The 19,473-nt window shown below is 39.7% G+C and overlaps 1 protein-coding gene across 1 annotated transcript; it reads left to right on the forward strand.

Moving 5' to 3' along the window:
• Positions 1-5,851: 5,851 nt before the first annotated feature.
• CHRNB4 (cholinergic receptor nicotinic beta 4 subunit) lies at positions 5,852-19,270 on the forward strand. Its single transcript, XM_068204416.1, has 6 exons — positions 5,852-6,151; positions 10,755-10,900; positions 12,689-12,733; positions 12,859-12,968; positions 15,451-16,423; positions 18,476-19,270. The coding sequence occupies exons 1-6, from the start codon at positions 6,097-6,099 to the stop codon at positions 18,614-18,616; spliced, it is 1,470 nt and encodes a 489-aa protein (XP_068060517.1). The 5' UTR covers positions 5,852-6,096; the 3' UTR covers positions 18,617-19,270.
• The last annotated feature ends 203 nt before the right edge of the window (positions 19,271-19,473 follow it).

Consider the following 19,473-nt stretch of genomic DNA (forward strand, 5'->3'; position numbering starts at 1 on the left):
GTTTTCATGATTCTTTTTCGTTCCTTGCCATCCAAGCCCTTTATAAACATTAGTTAATTCTTTGAAAATACTTATCTTTGCTTTACACCTGGGGAAAATGAAGCACTGAGAAACGATGGTGCTTATCTAAATACAGCCCCAGAGATTCATTGTTCTCAGAGACTTGAGAACAAAGCCCATGTCTTTTGGCTCTCAGTCTTGTATCCTAAAGCCCTCTTTTTTTTAGTGCACTTCTTCTATTTTCTCATTTTGAAATGTAGCAGTTCTAAATAAAAAGGTCAAGCTCAAACAGTACAGTTGTCCTTCACTCTTCTCCTCCTTCTCCATTTGAAGGGATGTGCAGCTACAGAAGATGATTTCCTCCACCATGGGTGCAAGAGAGAAATCTTTGCACTGTGCCACAAACAGTCAAGAGATTTTTTTTTTTCTGGCACGCAAGTGAGCTCAGTAACAGGAGATTAATCCACAAATGCCAATGTCTCATCCTAAAAGCCCAGTGTACAAGAGAGCCATTACTAGCCCAGCATGGGCCCAACAGGAAAGCAAGGAAGGAGGCAGCAGTGGGCAGGTCTGTCTCACTGAAGAGCAGTGCTTAGAATTCAAGTAAAACTCTTCGCAATTTTGCAGCAAATGTGTTCTGCACCACAGCACTGCTGGCTTTTCCAGATGACCAGATATGTACTTACCTATTGCTATTAACATCCTGCAGCACAGAGAGGCACCTTGGGAATGAAAATCATTTTACTGCCAAAAAAGTTACCTTTCTAATACAAATCTGGCCAGTACAAAATTTGCTAATCTCATGAGTAACACTCACATCACTCTACAGTCCAAGCAGATGTGCGGGTCTGGCTCTGCAACAATAAATTCCACAACAGCTTGAAAATATCATGTTTGATTTATTCATTGCATCTACTTTTGGTAGACAGTACAGCTTTTCTCAATAGCTCACCAATTACTGCAGAAAACACAGTAATAAATGGTACTAAACTTTCAATCTGCATAGTTGACTGTGCATTTGCCTTAGCACAGGCTGCTTACTCTTTACTCTTGGGATAATGATGTTCTATTTCACAGCAATGTTATATGCATTGCAATTTTTGACATCCGTGGTAGTTTTCTGCTGTAGGTTTTTGCTATAGGGCTTTCCACATATTTCAGTAGAAAGGTGTAAATACTGAAAGAGCTGGAAATAAATCCTTAGTAACTGATTCTTAGGCTTTGATAATAAAGAAAATGATGAGGATTAAAAGGGGCAATTCTACTGAATCTAGAAAACACCATGAATACTAAAAAACTTACAAATAGACCTTTACCAAGAGATGTAATACACTCTGTTTTTACACCAAAGCTGGAAACTGCACAGCAATTACACTGATTTGGCAGGTAAACAAGCACAGTTTCTTATTGAGAATAATGTAGCAAGAGAGATAAACTTAGGAAATTGTTTCCCACTCCTGGAATCCACATTTAAAGTTTTTTCTTCAGAAAGTAAGAACACACAAAAATGCTTCTGCTGCATATAGAACACACTGATATTGCCAAGGATGTGCCATTATTTAGCACCTTTTAATTAACTTCATACAAAATACAGGCATTGCAAGAAAGGCTACAGCTTCATTTCCAGTGTTTTCAAAGAATGCATGACTAATGGCCAGTCATATATTGGGCACTCAGCAGGTTTTTGTGCAGTAAATCTCAAAGCAAGTAAGAGGAAGCAAAAGAAGACTAATAAAAATAAGAATATCAGCTCCAAAATAGCATAACCACCTCCAGCTGATGCTTCTGCACTGCTTTGTAGAGCACTCTGGACTTGTTACACTTGTGCTCTTTGAAGGTTAAAGATGTTGAAGGTAATCAGTGAGTGATAGAGGTTTAATATTATTGCCTAAGTACTCCACAAACACAACATACCTGTAGCTCACAAAGTACATGGCAGCAACTTCCAAAATTAACCAGAAAAAGAAAGCAATGTTTTTCAGGAGTAATTTTGTCTGTCATCAGGAATATTCCAGAGCACAAAGGTGGCTTTTCATTTATCCATAATAATTTGCATTTTAACCATGAAAGCTGGAATCACATCTATTGCTACCGAGTCATTCCTGTTAGTAACACTGTCCCAGTGCTAAGAGTGGCAATTATCTGGAATATTTTGGGGGGTTGGAGCAGATTCTGATAGGATAACATATAGATCATAATTTGAAACCCTAAAGGAGTGTTATTTACCTGATAATTTGGTATCATCCACAGCTGTTTTGCACTACCCTTTACAAAAACTTGATGGTGTTTTGCCTTGCCTGAAGACAGCTTATTACAAATACCTGTACAAATTGGTTAGAACCCATCTGGGAAGGCAAATGCATCTACAAAAATGCTGTAGGAAACAGACTTTATGATATGATTAGCCACACAAACACAGTCCATCACTGCAGAGTAAGCCTCTGGATGAAAACTAGTTCTCTAGTATAAAGCATCTACTAATCCAAAAAAAGCTTACTAAATTCCAAAGCTTTAGATTACAGAAGACTAAATGTTCCACATACCCTTGCCCTTCCCACTAATTTCTGCTAACAGTTGTCAGGACCTAGCTAAGCTCATCCAGCTGACAGTTACTGGAACTACAGTGCCATAATTTTGTTTTGTCTTGCAGATTTTAAATTGGGCTACACTACAGCACTGTGAAATGAAGCTGCAGCAGTACAATTTAACCCAAAAACATTAGCACCAGAATGACTGAGGCATCCCACTTCTCCAATAGGACTGTAAGTGCACTTGTAATGGAAGATATCCAGAAATGCAAACCGTTAGCTCCAGTACAGCTGTTCTAATGAGCTCATCTAGGCAGTGGTGAGTAGGGAAAACCAGGATGTTACCTGCAGAGCCCTCTGGGTATTTGCAGAAGTTACCTGTAAAAAGTTCCATTTTTCAACCAAACAGAAAGCAATGTAAGCCTTGCTGCTGATGACATGAGCCAGGATTTTGGCAGATATCATTAACTTCACACCTAAAAGGGGCTAGGGGAAAAAAATGCCATTAGTTGACATTTTCTGTAGCAATTTTCAACCAGAAAGTGACAGCTATTCTGTTAGTGCAACATTAAGTCAGTTCTGTGTTTTCTGAAACTTCATTTCAGCATCACAGCTTCTGGAAACTAACTGTGCCCTTCCACCCAGAAGCATTTATTTTTGCAGCAAACTCCCTGTACTTGTACTTGTGTCATTAAGGAAGCCGGCTCTACCCTAGGTTGCTTCCACTTTGAAAGCTCCAGCATTTCTGACTGGTTCTTTCCTAATGCAAACAGCAGCTGGAAATCACCATGATAAATCCACAGAAGGGGACTGCCAGTTTTCCGGGACACTTGAACATCTCGCATTCCTCATGCATCTGAGAGCTCTAACACCCTACTCATGCAAAGCGCACAGCAAGAACCCCGGCAGTTCAGGGGATGGCTCCCTGCCGTGCCATTCCCACGCTTGCACAGTGCATTAACATGCAAATCCACAACGTCACATATGCTAATGTCTGCTAAAAAGGCTTTTCATTTCGGGACCTCAACTTAATGAACGAATGGAATCCTGCAGCATCACTGTGGGGGAAACAATTGCAGAGCAGGAGTGATAAAGGAATTCCTTGAGTGCTCTATCAGAATGAATGAATGAAAGTGGATGGCAAAGGAAGGTATGTGAAAACGAGCTGTGGTAATTCCTCCCTTCCACCTCAGCTTCAACAGGATAACCCGAGCAATCGGTGCATGGTCTGTGACCCTTCGGCTCTATCAGGGCCCAGTGCTTTGGAGAAGCAGTCCTAGCCTGCTTTGCTATACCCTGAACTGCTACTCACTCTCAAGCATCAAGCAGCGTAAGATGGTACAAGCACAGTGACTTCAGGGGTCACACATCTGTTCCTTCTACAACCACTGCAAAGCACAGAGGCTGGGTTGGCAGATGGAAGATTTGCCTTTGGGGAGAAATAGGTCAGATATCAGAACGTAACAACAGAGAAACAGATGCAGTCTTTCTTCCCCATCACACTGGAACTTTGCTCAAACACACCCTTATTAACTGAAGGTTCAGCTCTGTGAAAACAATTCCCTGTACATTAGGAGAGACAATCTTGCCCAGCAGGCTCAGGAGTGTAGCAAGGTCTCTGATGTGCAAGCTTCTGACAAGGAGCATGACAAGCACACTGTCATGAGAAGCACAAAGTGGAAGGCTCGGGTTAAAGACTTTACTTGGGACACACCTCCTAGGCTTTTTGACCGTTGCAAGGGAAGAATTTTCTATAGTCTTTTTTTACATGCTGTTGATTAAACACGAGAAAAACAGAGAAATAGTGTTATATTTTCATGCAGTTAGTCTATTTACAGGTACTCACTAGGACTGCACTGTTTTTTTAAAGTCAAGTAGATTTCCTCACAGTGACTGTTATGTTTGTCTCACTGAAACCATTCACAACCCCTCTTGGGTCCCACACTATCTAGAATCATAGAATAATTTCAGTTGGAAGGGATTTTTAAAGGTCATCTAGTCCAACTCCACCCTCCAATGAGCAGGGACATCTTCAACTAGACCAAATTGCTCAGAGCCTCATTGTCTGACTCTGTTTCCTTGGATGGGGCCTCTACCATCTACCAATTCTGTGGGCAAACAGTTCCAGTGTTTCAACATCCTCATTGTAAAAAATTAATTCCTTATACCTAGACTGAATCCACTTCTTTTAGTTTAAAAACATCGTCCCTTGTTCTGTTGAAACATCTGTCCTCATCTTTCTTATAAGCCCCTTTAAGTACTCAAAGGCCACATTAAGGTCTCCCAGAGCCTTCTCTTCTCCAGCTAAACAGTCCCAATTTAAACAAATTCTAGCTAACGGATAGTGAATAAGAGAGAAAAGGGAGCAATGAAAGCAGAAAAAAACCCTGAAAATAACAGGCAGGAACTTGCACCTGGTATCAGGTGACCCCTGATACCAGGTTCAATTTACTAATTAAGATCTGCAGCAAACCCAGCACATTAATGTTGGTATGTTTAACAATAAGGCAACAGTTTGCTGAGAATTTTTTTTGAGTACACAGAAGTCATCAACCATCAATTCCCCTTTATAGTCCACAGAACTTTTTATCATCTGAGAAATTTGCATATCAAAAATACAATAAATGCGCCTCTAAACAAAATTGATTACATGTATGTACAGAAAAGGTTCGAAGTTACAAGGGATCAAAGTTGATTTGTTTTTTTTTTCTATCCATGGACTTCAGCCTGTCCTGCAGTTCTTGCAAAGGGCACTTAAGATCTTCTTGTCCCCTCCTTCTACACAAATCTTCCCATAGCAAGTCCCAAAACACATGACACTCTATAGTCTGCTAAACCCTTAAGCTCTAAAAGATGAATTCCACAGAATTTCTCTAATGCTCCTCTGGAGTGTCTTTACCCCTACAGCTACTTCACCACAGATTACTTTGGCTTTCTTTTAAAAGTCCTATCAGATGCTAATGACAACAAATTTTCTGTTCCTCTCTTGGTGCTCCCAAAAAGTTTTTGGAGCTCTAGTTTAAAGAGATCACATGTGTGGGCCTTGGAGTGGAAAAGGGTTGGCAGTAGGTACTAAACTTTCTCTCTTGACACAGAAAATAACCCTCTGCTGGGGCTATAATTTATTGACACTAAGAGGTTTTATGGCACAAAGTTTAACCAGTTCTTCCCACACAGCTCTTCTTACCCACTGCACTCATTAATCAGAAAGCCTTTTAAATGTTATCTAATAGCAAGAATTAAGCAGTGTGTTTTGCACATCATGTCCCTTAGCTTGCGCTTTCATTTCCTCTTTTTCAACATTATCACATTATGTTCACTCTTCTTATTTGCTTTTCCTCTTCACAAAGCTCTTTAAACAGCTGCAAAGGGGGAGGGACCACTATGCTCACGAAAATTGCACTTTGCAGAACGCTTCTGTCAGGTCCTACTGTCTGTTTCTTTCCAGGCATTTCATACCTCCAAGATTCAGGTTTGCTTTCACATCTCTTCCCTGTGCATCCCTGCCAACAGAGCCTATTGTCAGCTGTCTAAGCTGAAGAACAGTAATCCACATCTTCTTACTGCCATGAGGAAAATGTACACCCTCGTTCTCTTTGTGGTGGGCTCCTTTTGTCTGAATGGTAAGTGACCTTTTCTTTCTCCTACAGCTTCAGGACAGTGAGAGCTTTTGGGGGTAAGAGGTAGGGCAGTGACATGAGCTCACAGACAATTCGTAGCCATTACCTTGGGAGGCTGCTGAATTTAAGAGGATGTATAAAATTATTTTTGTGTTGTTTTGGGCTCATTTGGTATCAGCACATGCACTACGATGAATATGGACAGACAGGTTGGATATAAAATTACATAACTGTAGGACATGACAGTGATAATGACTAAATAACATCCCTTTAGATGCTCCCAGGGTCATCTGTGATAGGAAAAGCAGCATATTGTGCTGAAAGTGAAAAAATGAACCATGACATGATCCATAAATATGACAGATCTCATCCTTCTAACATTATTTTCTCGAATTCCTATATTTTGCAAAGCTCATACTTCCTAATTTTTTAAATTAGAATGGCAACAGTTTAAATTAAGTTGTCATATGTAAATATATGCTACAAAAACTATATATTTATGCCTTTTATACAACAACATTTCCCTCAGTCTGTCAGGATTTCTTGGATATGTTTTAGCCAACACAACAGCCTGACAGCAGCATGAAACTGCATTTAGCATGGGAGCATCTTCCCTTGGAGAGGCTCCTCAGAAGTTCTCTGAGAGAAACTGGCTGAAACTAAACCAAGATCATCAGATCAGACACTTCCCATTTTTGTCTATTCATTCCACGCTTGTTTTATTTCTTCCATCTCTGAAAGGCAACTTCAGAACACATCTGCTTTGTAACAAAAGGAGAGTGAGGCCCCACTTTAGATTCTTAAATGATACACTTCTAAACCCCTGAGTATTTCCTTTTTATTTGCATTATTTGCAGTGTAAAAATTAAAAATCTTTCAAATACAGTAAATTCACTGCTACTTCCATTGGAACAAAAAACATTGCAAATCAGCATGTGTTCTTCGAAGAGGTTATGAAAATCTTTTTGCTTGAGAGCATGTTGAGAAGTAACAACATCACAAAGTCATTTCAGAGAAGATAATGGGACTGCTTCATTGCTGCTTCTCACTTGCTCTTTACTAATTACAGAGGGGAACTTGGTATGTCACTTATGTGTGAAAGAGTAAAGGACTAAAATGGTAACACATGCTACAGTGCTACTTCTAAACAAATATTATTTCAACATTTATTATGAGAACCGAGTTCAGAAAAACACTAGAAATATGTCTTATGTTACATTTTGAAATGTAGACAGTAATAACAGTGAACTTGCCTGTATCTCTCAGCATTGCTTCTTATTCTTCTCTGTGGAAATCACTCCAACGAATTAGTTATTACACTGAAATCAAACAGCATAACAGGATGTCTAGTTATTTCCTTTTATGTATTTAAATTAGACTATGTAAAAAGGAAAGTCTCCACAGCAGAGTGAATGAAATCTGTAGTTTAGTTTCTTCTGCTGTGAAATTGGAAGCATCTTGGTGCAATTTTTTTTTTTAATGCTCATAGTCCCACAGAGAAAACAAACTTACTGAGTTACTGAGTTACTGCAAGTTATGTGGTGATTGCTCTCCTTGTCACAGAGCAGATGTGTAGCGTGTTCAGTGAAGCTAAAATAATTTCCCCAGCTCAGGATCCACCCCAATGGGCTTTATTTATTACTGCTTTCAGTACACAAAGATACTCCACTCCCAAATTAGGATCATTGTTGTTAAAATAATTTGTCTAAAAGCATCAATCTACCGTCTGCAACATCTCTGGTGATTACTGCTGTTTGGAAAAAAAACAGTTTGTGGGGGAAACTGCACTTCCATTTCTTTCAATCCTGAGAGGAAAAAGAGACGTTTCAAAGGCCTGGCTACTGACACACAATGCACATAAAGATGAAACTGGATGCCTGGTAATTTTGTTCTCATTAATTGCCATCTGGTTTATATGTAGATTGTTAATGGAAAGTAGACTGTAAAAATTAGACAAGAAACACTCAGTTTTCGCCAGTATTTAGAGAGAGATTGGTTTTACGAGTTTTAAGGCTGTGCAGGGCTGACATCTAGTGGTGTATGATACAGGTGACAGAGCAGCCCCTTTATTTCTGATTACTAAGTTACAAAGGCTGGAATTTTATAAAGGATTATCCCTAGTGAAGGAATGCCTTCACTAAGAACAGGTCATAATTTCTCAAAGGGAATCATTGTTGAATAAATATTTTTTATAATAAAGTAATGGTTTGTCATTAATCCACATAAAGTTTATTAACAGTCAGTATTTGGAAACCCAAGCTGTTCTCATCAGACATGCAGACCCCATACCGTGTTTGGATTTGCAGACCAGGCGACTGTGATTGCTAAAAGCAGGTTTCAGAGTAAAAACTAATTACATATCGAGAATTAGCTTTCTGCAAATATTCTACAGTTCCTGCTCCTTACTCCTTGTTCAGCAAATACTCTCTGTGTAGGAATATCCACAGACAAAGGCAGCAATGCAGTGAAAACATAGTTAACAATTCAACCAAGAACTCACATCTTTGCTAACAGTATTCAATGACCACTGAATGAAACAAACCAACTGACGATTTATTTGTATTTGAATTACAGCCATATGTTTACATCACTTACATATGCAACAGTGGGAATGTCTACAGAAAAAAAATCTACTATAAACTAACCCAACATAAAACTCCAGCAAAGAACACAAGAAAAAAACTTTAACAAGGATTCTCTTTTAAACTACCACAGGACTTCTAACGTATCCTTATAACCACAAGAAGATTCACTCCTAGAACATGGCCCTCTTTTCTGCACAATATCAAATTTAGCTTTTCCTTGATTCCTATACACAAGAAAACCACCCCAGAATCTGAAGCTTAGCAAGACTCGGCATAGCTCTAACTCTTGATAAGCTTTTGATTAGGCACCTTGCATTGAGAACAAATGTCATATTAAAATATCACGTGGCATAGGGCTTTTATAATGACTTGCAGGAAGGTACAAAGCAAGTGCAAATCAAAAAACAAACTGACCCAGCAAACACAGACACATTCATGTAATTTGTTTTCCCAAATGCCCTGGAAAATATTTAAAAACCTATTCTGAAGAACCATGTTATAGTTGAGTATAGGTGAAGAATTTGGGCTACCAGGCCACAGCCCATGCTGGTCTTACAAGAATTAAATCAAGCCTGGTGTTTACCTCAACCTTTCAACAGAGCTGGAGTAAAAGTTGTTCTTAGATGTTAAATCTCTGTTTGATAATCTTTCTTTTTACCTCACTCCACTTTCTCACTGGATCAGAAGTAAGAAGGTCTTAGGGTATTTTTTTAACTCCAGTTGGATTCAGAAGAATTTCAAGTTTAAAGAGAAACTTGTTCAGCCTATCAGCTTGCAGCCCAGTTCACAAGGAAATGTGGCACCTTCTAGACATGCAGACAAATTTTGGCTGCTTATTTGATCCTGGCTTTTTGGTGTCTGCCTTTCCCCAGATTTCATGAATATGCTGCAACATAAAAAAGCCCCAGAACAAATTAATGTACCACAAATTTAAAATAGTTGTATGGCCAGTGTTTTTTACTGTGTGAAATTGCTCTGGGAAATAATGAAGCATGTATGCTGTAAGGACACTACCCTCATTCTTGCAATGTCTAGAAGTGAATTAGGTGAGCTGAATTAGGTGATCTTTTCTATGGAAGAGGTATTCTATCCATTGTATTGGAACTTGCTTTCACTAGCACAGTAATTTCATCAGCATCACAACACAGACCTGCCCAACCAAGAGCACAATGTCTCTGGCTCAGTTCTGTTGGTAGGATGTTACCAGGACCTTGCTCATCAGTATGGTCAGGTGGTCAACAGTGGTTTGAAAGTGCACTGGGATGACTTTAGAAAGCACACAAAGAACATGAGAACAGAATAAACGACCCTGGGGTTGTGCCAGAAGCTGCTCTGCTCCATGGGGAATGTTCAGGCTTGTTTGATAGTAACCTTTAGATACTGTATTTTGTAGTCACTGGACTCCAGCTTTGGCAAAGATTTACCGAATTTGTGCTAGTCCACAAATTAGGTTTTACTTCCACATAAAGTAAGTCTAACATACTGCCTTGGGTTTTCAAATTTTGAAACAGAAACATCACTAGCTACCAGAGAGTCCCCAGTCATTAAAAAACCCTTTATGACTCCTAAAGCTTATCCCCTGGTTTTCTCTACATAAAGCAGAGTCTTTACACTTGTATGTGTACCTGCAACTCTGTCTCCTACAGCACTAAAGAGAGAAGTCACAGCTGGACCCTCCCTTTGCATCATAGAATAATTCTTCCCCTGCTATTAACAGGGTGGTTTGCTCCCAGTTTCTATTTCTGAGTGTAATTCCAAAAGTATCTACCAATTTGAGTTTCACATTTTATTGCAAAAAACCCTGAAAGGGATCTGCTTTGATCTGTGCTCTGTAAAAGACAGTCAACTTCAGCAGAACAGATACCAGTGCAAGCACCGTATCCTCCTGTTCACACAAGTCTTTAGAAAATCAAAAGCTGTCATTATTTCCCAAAGATGATCTGATGCACAGATATTCTGTGAGCCCTACATCATGTCACTTTAGTCTCCCTTCCATAATCCTGTTTTGTGATGCTTTACAGGAAGCATGGCAGCAGATGCTGAAGAAAAACTAATGAACCACCTACTGAGTCCTGACAGATACAATAAGTTAATTCGACCAGCCATCAACTCCTCCCAGCTGGTATCCATAGAGCTGCAGGTTTCCCTGGCACAGCTCATCAGTGTGGTAAGTTCAAATTAGGCTATGCCTTTACATTCAATACTACCTGCACAACACTAATTAATAGTTATACTGGTATTGCTACATCTCTGCTCTTTTCTCATTTGTGTAACACTATCAATAGGCAGAGCCCACACACGCAATTTACTGGTTTTATACCTCACAATGGAGCTACAATGGGGAAATCAGTCTGTGCCTAAGCACTGAAGGACGGGGGCCAGATCTTCATTCAATAGAATTCCATCTATCTAAAATTCAAAATCATTCCACTGATTTCAGTACAGCTACCCAGTACAGTAAGTTACCCCAGGTCAGGACCTATCCTGGACAGTGCACAGCAGCAATGTGCACACCATCCACTGTCAGTGCAATGGTAATCCATCTCCTACTGAAGTGGTTCAATGGCCTGAAAAAAGCTACAAAGCCACATCCAAGTCACATGACATATCAGGCATATTAATAAAGAACATTGGAATGTTGTAAAGAGAAACACACATTAGTTCCGGCTGGAATAGCTTAACATGGTTAAAACAATCCTCATGAAAGCAACTTCAGTTGAAAGACACTTTCACCCACAAGATTAGTATGTGTTTGACAGTTATTCCAAGGTATAAACACATCTTTACTAAGAGAGGTTAACAGTAACTGCAGTGGGAATGAGAGCCAGTATATAAGTGGGAATAATTTCCTGAACTGGAGCTTTCAACTCTGCTGCTCTACCTGGATGACAGAAGATACAGATGACTGTCTCCCTGTCAGAATTCGCGTAAGGGCTAGTGACTGGACTGCTGCAAACTTTTAGAGACATAAAGAATTTATATTCTGAAATTCAAGAGGAAATGAGAAAGACTCTGTTGGAACGTAAGGGAAACTGTACAAACAGCTGAGGCTTCATACACCCATGCAGACTGGATATAATATGTATAGATACACAGAGATGTATATACATATACACACAGGATTCCATGCCATGTATACCAGATGATTCTAGTTAAGTGCTCTGTCTCCTGGGGAACTCCATCTGGACACAGACAGGCCTCCTTACATCTTGCACTACCACCGCGAGCACAGTGTCCCCTCAGACTGCAGATACTGGGCATAAAAAGGGAGGTGTCTTGCTCCAGGGGCCCTGGTGATCAACAGCCTAAGCAAGGTGGATGAATGGGCAAAGACCAAGACCAGCACAGCTCAGTCCCTATCCCTCTATAGCCTCACTCTTGGAGCAGAACAAAATTAGGCATCTTGTAGGCCCCAACAATCTCAAGCATCTTCAGAGTCAGAGAAGTAACTCATTTTCCTGCAGAAATCCTCCTGACAGATCTCCTACAGAGAGGTTTCTCTTCTGGACTGCTGTCCAGAGACACCAGTCCAGAAGAGAAACTTCTTCTGGAAGAAGAAGTTACACCAACTTCACACAACCTCCTGCAGGCCTTCCTGATGGTCAACTGTCCCTCTTGTTTCAAATCAAAGGTGGAGAAGTGGGGTGGGGTGGGGGAGGAAACCAGCTTAGTGAGGTGCTGGTCACTCTTTCCAAATAACTACACTCACCGCTGCCATTACTGTTCTTGTTAAAGGGCATTTGGAATTCTACATTTATGGGGTTACTATTAATCATCAGTATGTGTACAAGACTGGCCATCATACCTCACAGAAATGTCTGTCTTGAAATACACTGGACAAAATCATGCTCAAAAACCCACTGAATAAATCTTATTACTACTGAATTAAATCTTATTACTGCAACAAAGTGAAACATTTTAGAGGCCATTTTTTGTCTCTGTTTTTTCCCTGCAGAATGAACGGGAGCAGATCATGACTACAAACGTCTGGCTGAACCAGGTAACAAACCCACAGAGAAATGGCTCTTGCAAACCACAAATACAACTGCTTTCATTCCATCACACAATTGTTTTGTTAGTGCTGGTCTGGACACTCCCATCACTACTGTGCAATTCTTCTCCTAGGAGTGGATTGATTATCGGCTGGCTTGGAAGCCCTCTGACTATGAAGGAATAAATAAGCTGAGAATACCTGCAAAACACATCTGGTTGCCAGACATTGTGCTTTACAATAAGTAAGTAAAACTGGTGTAATTTACGCAGACAATGAACAAGATTTTAACCAAGGAACAAACATCAGAAACAATGGAGTAGGTCTGGTAAAATTTTAAAACTGAATTTTGTCACTTTTAGAGAGTGGCAAGTGTATCTGACTGGCCTACTGGGCTCAAAGATAATTTTAGTAACATCAGTGCTCTGGTTAAAGAAACTCCAGCAGAGCCGAAAGATGTCTGCAGCGTGAGCAATTACAGCAGAGGATCCATGACATGGCTTACAACTGAGACAGATTTATATGAAAATAGACTGTATGGAAAGAATAAATTGTAGGTATAATTGCAGTTGCAAGAAAACATCTGGAATCCTATCAGACATCTTAGGGGCTGAGATACAGTTTTGTCTCCTTCTTCCCCCACTCCTTCTTCTACCACAGACACCAGGACACAAATCAATTACAAAGTTCACACATACCATAACTCCAGTTCATATTCATGTAGAAAACCAAATTATATTCCATTTTCATAAAGCATTGAAAAAACCATCCCATGAATACATAATAAATCTGTCAACATTTGACCCTGTTGCTTTATAGTACTGAGTAAAATACCATACTTCAGTTCCTCTTTCAAACAAACAGCTAACTGACAATTTTGTTTTGCTTTGGTTTAATTCTCTAGCAAAGCCTTGAAGTGGATGATAAACATTTTTTTTTAACTAATCAAAGTTTATACTTTTGTGATACTTTGAAAACCAATGAATTCATGAACACATGATGATTTATGAACATATACAGATGTGAAACCCAGGAAGTTTATATATAACTGAGTTAAGTCCTTGGAATCCTACTACTGGAAACCAGATTTGATGAACACTTAAACCTAATGTATTAATCACAAAACAATTCAGCCAGTGGATTAGGATGTACTCTGCCTGCTCAAAGCTTGTTCTGGTAAATTGTGCCTCTGCCCTCTGCTTCTTTTTGCTACTGGCCAAGTGATACCATTTAATAGTTTGTAAAAATAGAAAGGAATAATTTCAAAAGGTTTCTTAAATGCACAGGAACAAGCCTCGCTGAATTGGATTTCTACATTAGTACAAAGCTTCAATTAAATTTTAGCTAAAGGACAGCTCCATGTAACTTCCTGCTGCTGGAGCAGAGTTTCACAGGCATCAGTCAGTTTGAGGTGCCCAGGAAAACACAAAGCATGTCCCCATGCCCACAGCTCTGTCTGTGGCCCGTGCAGAGGGCTCTGAGAGTGCAGCTCAGCCTCTTCCCACCACTGAGACAGGGCAGTCAGCACCAGAGCTCACATACTCCCATCCCAGGATTCTGCCCAGCACATGGCATGGCACGATGGCAAAGCTGACGCAGGGAGTACAGATATGTCAGAACTAATATACAATTCATTTCTCAAAAGATAGCTGTTTTATTGGCAATGAACTAGTGACGCCTATTAGTGGCTCACTCCCATTATTAGCCACTCACTCCCACATCTGGTTGTTTCACTGTCTGCATGAATTAGCTGCAAAGGTCTCAGCTCAGTGCCAGGCACTCATTGCCTCACCCAGGTGAGCCCTTTCCAGAGTCAGACGTAACTGATTCAGACACATGTGCCAAGCCTTAGATATTTGTAGCATTTCTCTGCTTAGGAAAAAAAAAATCACCCTTAGCACTGAAATAACTATTTTCCATGATGCCTTGTCAACAAACACTGCCTCGGGATACTTAATGGCTTAAACAGCCCTACCTTGTTGGCCCAGACTATTGGGCAGGAGAAGATACTACTGACTGATAATCATCTTTTCCCTAAGTTAAAGGGCCCATCAGAACACAGAAGACTCCCCAGGTGGAAGTTCAGCAGTTGGCAGAGATACAAAGCCAGATTATTTGTGGGCACTAAGAACGCCGTGCCTTGTGTGTTCTGGTTTTGTAATAACATTAACTGGAGTGATGCAATAAATTATAAGCCATATAATTACATTTCCTCTGCCTACACTCTCCCTGCATTTCTAACTAATGCTGCTCATCCTTATTTCCCTGTCCAAGTCATTTAGGAGTGTTGCTCTGTGCTCTTAGCAGTGGCTAAGTTCCAGATCAAAGGTACCTCTGTTTTCACATGGGATGGTCTCATTTTTGCTTAGCCTTCAGAGATGTAGGAAGCTTTAATTACTTGAGCAAACATTTACAAAATACATTTATTTCTTTGGATGAAACAGAGGTGTGTATTTGGTATTGAATAATAATTTTATAACTTTTTTTTCTGTAAGTATTGGATCAAAAATCAACTCTCTGACTGGGAGAAATGCATACATTGATCTCCCTATCAAGTTATAGCTCCCTACAGCACAGATTTCAGAATAATGGTATTACTAAACTTTGATTCTCAGAAAAACTTGGGCCCACAAGATCAAGAATGTCAGAGCTTTTCTGGTTTGTTCTATATTTTTCCTCCTAATATTTTATCACTTTCCCCCCTTTCTCTTTTCTCCTCTCATTAGTGCGGACGGCACGTACGAAGTCTCGCTGTACACAAATGCTATTGTAAAGAACAATGGAAGCATTCTCTGGTTGCCACCAGCCATTTACAAGAGTGCCTGCAAGATTGAGGTGAAGCATTTCCCGTTTGACCAACAAAACTGCACCCTCAAGTTCCGGTCCTGGACATACGACCACACAGAAATTGATATGGTGCTTAAGACTTCCATGGCGAGCATGGACGACTTCACACCAAGCGGAGAGTGGGACATTGTAGCACTGCCAGGAAGAAGGACTGTAAACCCTCTGGACCCCAATTATGTTGATGTGACATATGACTTCATTATTAAAAGGAAACCACTTTTTTATACCATCAACCTTATCATTCCCTGTGTGCTAATTACATCCTTAGCCATCCTAGTATTCTACTTGCCTTCAGACTGTGGTGAGAAAATGACTTTATGCATATCTGTGTTGCTTGCCTTGACTGTGTTCTTGCTGCTGATCTCCAAAATTGTCCCTCCAACATCTCTAGATGTTCCACTGATTGGGAAGTATCTCATGTTTACAATGGTGCTGGTGACCTTCTCAATAGTTACCAGTGTCTGTGTGCTCAATGTCCACCACAGATCTCCAAGTACTCACACTATGCCCCCTTGGGTAAAGCTGGTTTTCCTTGAAAGACTCCCGGCCTATCTGTTCATGAAGCGCCCAGAAAATAATTCTCCACGGCAAAAGCCATGCAAATGCAAAAAGACAAAAGCAGAGAATCCTTGTATGGAACCATCTGACTTCTACAGGAACTCTACTTACTTTTTGAACACAGCTTCTGCCAAAAGATATGATATGAAAGTCTCTGAGACACCTGACAATGTCAGCAGTCATCGAGATTTTAGGTTAAGAACAGGTGCGAAATTTTCTCCTGAAGTGCAAGAAGCAATTGATGGAGTCAGTTTTATAGCAGAGCATATGAAAAGCGATGACAACGACCAGAGTGTAAGTAAAAATGGGAAATCCCTGCCCTTCCAAACTTCATCTTCTGTCCTCCTCGGTAACATGCTGTTCCTCAGAAAGCATATTTGAACTCTCTAGCTATTGTCAAGATTTTAGAGAGATTCTAGATATAGCACATAAGAGGAAATAATTTATGCCATTAATGAACAGCAATTTGATAACTGCAAATACTCTCCTGATAAATAACATGGCTATTTCTACAAAAAGAGTTTGCTGATTGCCCAGTAAGTCATGAAACACTCTTAAAAAAGCTTTGTTGTCACATTAAAATGGTGATTGGCAGGGGAAGAAAACAATATTCAGTTCCAGGCTAGAAATAGAATATTTTTCACCATGGTGAATCAGTATGACTGTGATTTGATCCATGGCCAGGCCAGGTTCATCAGAAACAACGTACCTGCAGCTCATGCGTTCATTTACCTGACCAAGCACAGCAGGAGGATTTAGCAAAATTGGTAGAAGCCCTTTGCAAACACCATCTCTAGACTAAGACAGCTGTTTGTATATGGCAAGCACCATGGGTAGGATTAAAAACCTCAGCAGAGCTGACACTTCTTTCACTATTTATATATATACCAGGCTTATTACTGGTTAGGAGAAATACTTTATTTAAGCTGTGCTGCTGCTCTATACCCCTACCCTACTCACAGGCCACTAGCTAGCACAACAGAACTGATAGAAACACTGTGAATAATGCTTGGAAAATTCAGGTGGGTCACAGGTGTTTTTTTAGACAAGCACCCACAGCTGGGAAAAATCATCCTCATACCTACCATTGTCCTCTCTCTAATCCAGACCGCAGTGAGACTCCAGGCTCTCTATTCCTGTTGTGCTTCCCCTCCCTCAGCCAAGCAGATTAAATAAAGTCTGGTTTCTGATCTTGCAGCAGCCCCTAGAGAAGCATGCTGCTGAGTAGTTCATGTTTTGTATTAACTGAAATTACTGTCAATATAAATAAAGAAGTTCAGCTATTAACATTAGACATGAGCTTGTAAACACTGAAACTGACTGAACAGAAGCCGACTTCATTGTGCAGGAAAAGGTTTTCTAATAGCTCAGAAATTCTTGCAAGGATGTGTTGCACACTAAAGGATCTACAAAGCTTTCACTTGATAGGAAGAATAATTTTCAAGAGCATGTTATATATTGAAAATCCACTTACTGCTTTTCACATAGTGGAAATATCACTCTGATATTACATATAATTTTTCTAGATTCATAACTTTGTTCTCTGCTTCCTTCCCTCATCACAACGGTCTGATAACAACTCTTCATGTACATTTATGTGGTCTGACTGCAGAAGCATTCAATTCCCATTAGCAGCAGTGGGAGTTAAAAGTGTGCACCGAAGGAAAAACATGTAATGGTCTAATATCAGACATGATTCAACTGACAGGGATGATAAAGTCACTGATGTGAAGACATCCCCTGTGTAACTAGAATCAAGGAGAGAGGAAAAATTATTCCTGCAATGGAAATGAAGATTGATATATTTCCCCATTACAATAATAGCCTAGTTGGTCATTTCAGTCTGAGACAGAATCTAAGGCCATGACTTTCACAGAAAACACATGCGGGGCAAAAAGGGATTTTAATAAAAGCAACAGTATTAACATGCATTAAACCCCATGAATAAGATGACTGACTGCTGATAAGAAAATAATTCTGAAGCTAACCTTGTTTAACAACAGTATTTTTGCCCACTGAGATTAATAGAATTTACATACTAAAATTGAAGAAAAAAAATTCCTTAATTGGATTATAGTGTGGGTCCTTCAGGGCTGGCACCACACCAGGCAGCCACACTCAGTATCTGATGTATCTAAGAAAGCTAAGAAATATTTACTGTATTTTTCTCCACTGCTCAGACAGGTTGTAGGAGAAAAATCCCTTACCAAGTCTAAAGCCAGTTTATTCCCTGAACCTCAAGATCAGTTCCCTTTTATTTTGATTAAAAAACCATCAGCATTAGCAAGAGGAAGACCAAAAGAATATGACAAATTACTAATATCTTTAATTGGCTTTTTCTTCCAGGTCATTGAAGATTGGAAGTATGTTGCCATGGTAGTGGACAGGCTGTTTCTCTGGATATTTGTCCTGGTTTGTGTCCTAGGGACTGTTGGATTATTTCTGCAACCACTTTTTCAAAACCACACTGCTGCCATAAACCCTTAGCTATTTAAAATTGTCAATACTTACACAGATATTTGGTCTCATTCTGCTCTCGGTTCCCCTTTGTTAACTCCACAGAGGAGCCAAGTGAGTTATACTTACATCCCTTAGAGTAGAGAAAAGGAAAGTAGAACTTGACTTACTGGGATAGGAAAAAAGCAAAACAAAGAGAAAACTTTTTTTTTAGTGAGTCCAGTACTTCTGGTGATATCTTGCCCTTTTTTCAATTATTTGAAGTCTGAACATTACAGTGAAAGATTTTTACTGTACAAGATGTCATCCTGGCATCATCATCATCATCATCTTATTATTATTATTATTATTATGCATTTTAAATATATTGTCTTAGGAAGGATATTTTCTTTCCTTAGAATACTGCAATTTCCCTATTACAAAGAAGGTACTGCAGTGAAATATACTTCCTTCAAACTCATCAAAACTATTTGTGTCTGATTTATAAAGAGCTTTGCAAGTAGGTTTGATACATCTGAACTGAAAAACAGAAACAATTCTGAGGTAACCACTGAAAGGTTTCTCACCTTGCCATCTCTGGTAGCCAGTGGATCAACAAAGGCCAAATTAATGTATGATAAACAAACATGTATATAATACTCAGTTTGGTGATGAAATATAAATAAAACATAAAATTTTCCTTTATCTAGATTTAGTCCTCAAATTTCCTGCACGTTTAACAGCTCATGTATCTGGGGCACAAACACACTTCACTGAGTCTAAGGCTCCAAGCACAGGAAAGCAACGGTGAAAGGCAGCAAGAATGAGAGGACACGTGAGCACGCACAGGCCTGCGTGTTTTCTAGAGAGATTTTAATGTGGATTTAAGTATAACCCTCAACAAACCA

Source organism: Anomalospiza imberbis, chromosome 13 (genome assembly GCF_031753505.1).
Source record: "Anomalospiza imberbis isolate Cuckoo-Finch-1a 21T00152 chromosome 13, ASM3175350v1, whole genome shotgun sequence".
Classification (NCBI taxonomy): domain Eukaryota; kingdom Metazoa; phylum Chordata; class Aves; order Passeriformes; family Viduidae; genus Anomalospiza; species Anomalospiza imberbis.

Coding starts and splice junctions, on each gene's coding strand:
- CHRNB4 (XM_068204416.1), top strand. CDS start 6,097: ATGAGGAAAATGTACACCCTCGTTCTCTTTGTGGTGGGCTCCTTTTGT. Junction 6,152..10,754: donor GGGCTCCTTTTGTCTGAATG/GTAAGTGACCTT, acceptor GATGCTTTACAG/GAAGCATGGCAGCAGATGCT. Junction 12,734..12,858: donor CAAACGTCTGGCTGAACCAG/GTAACAAACCCA, acceptor TTCTTCTCCTAG/GAGTGGATTGATTATCGGCT.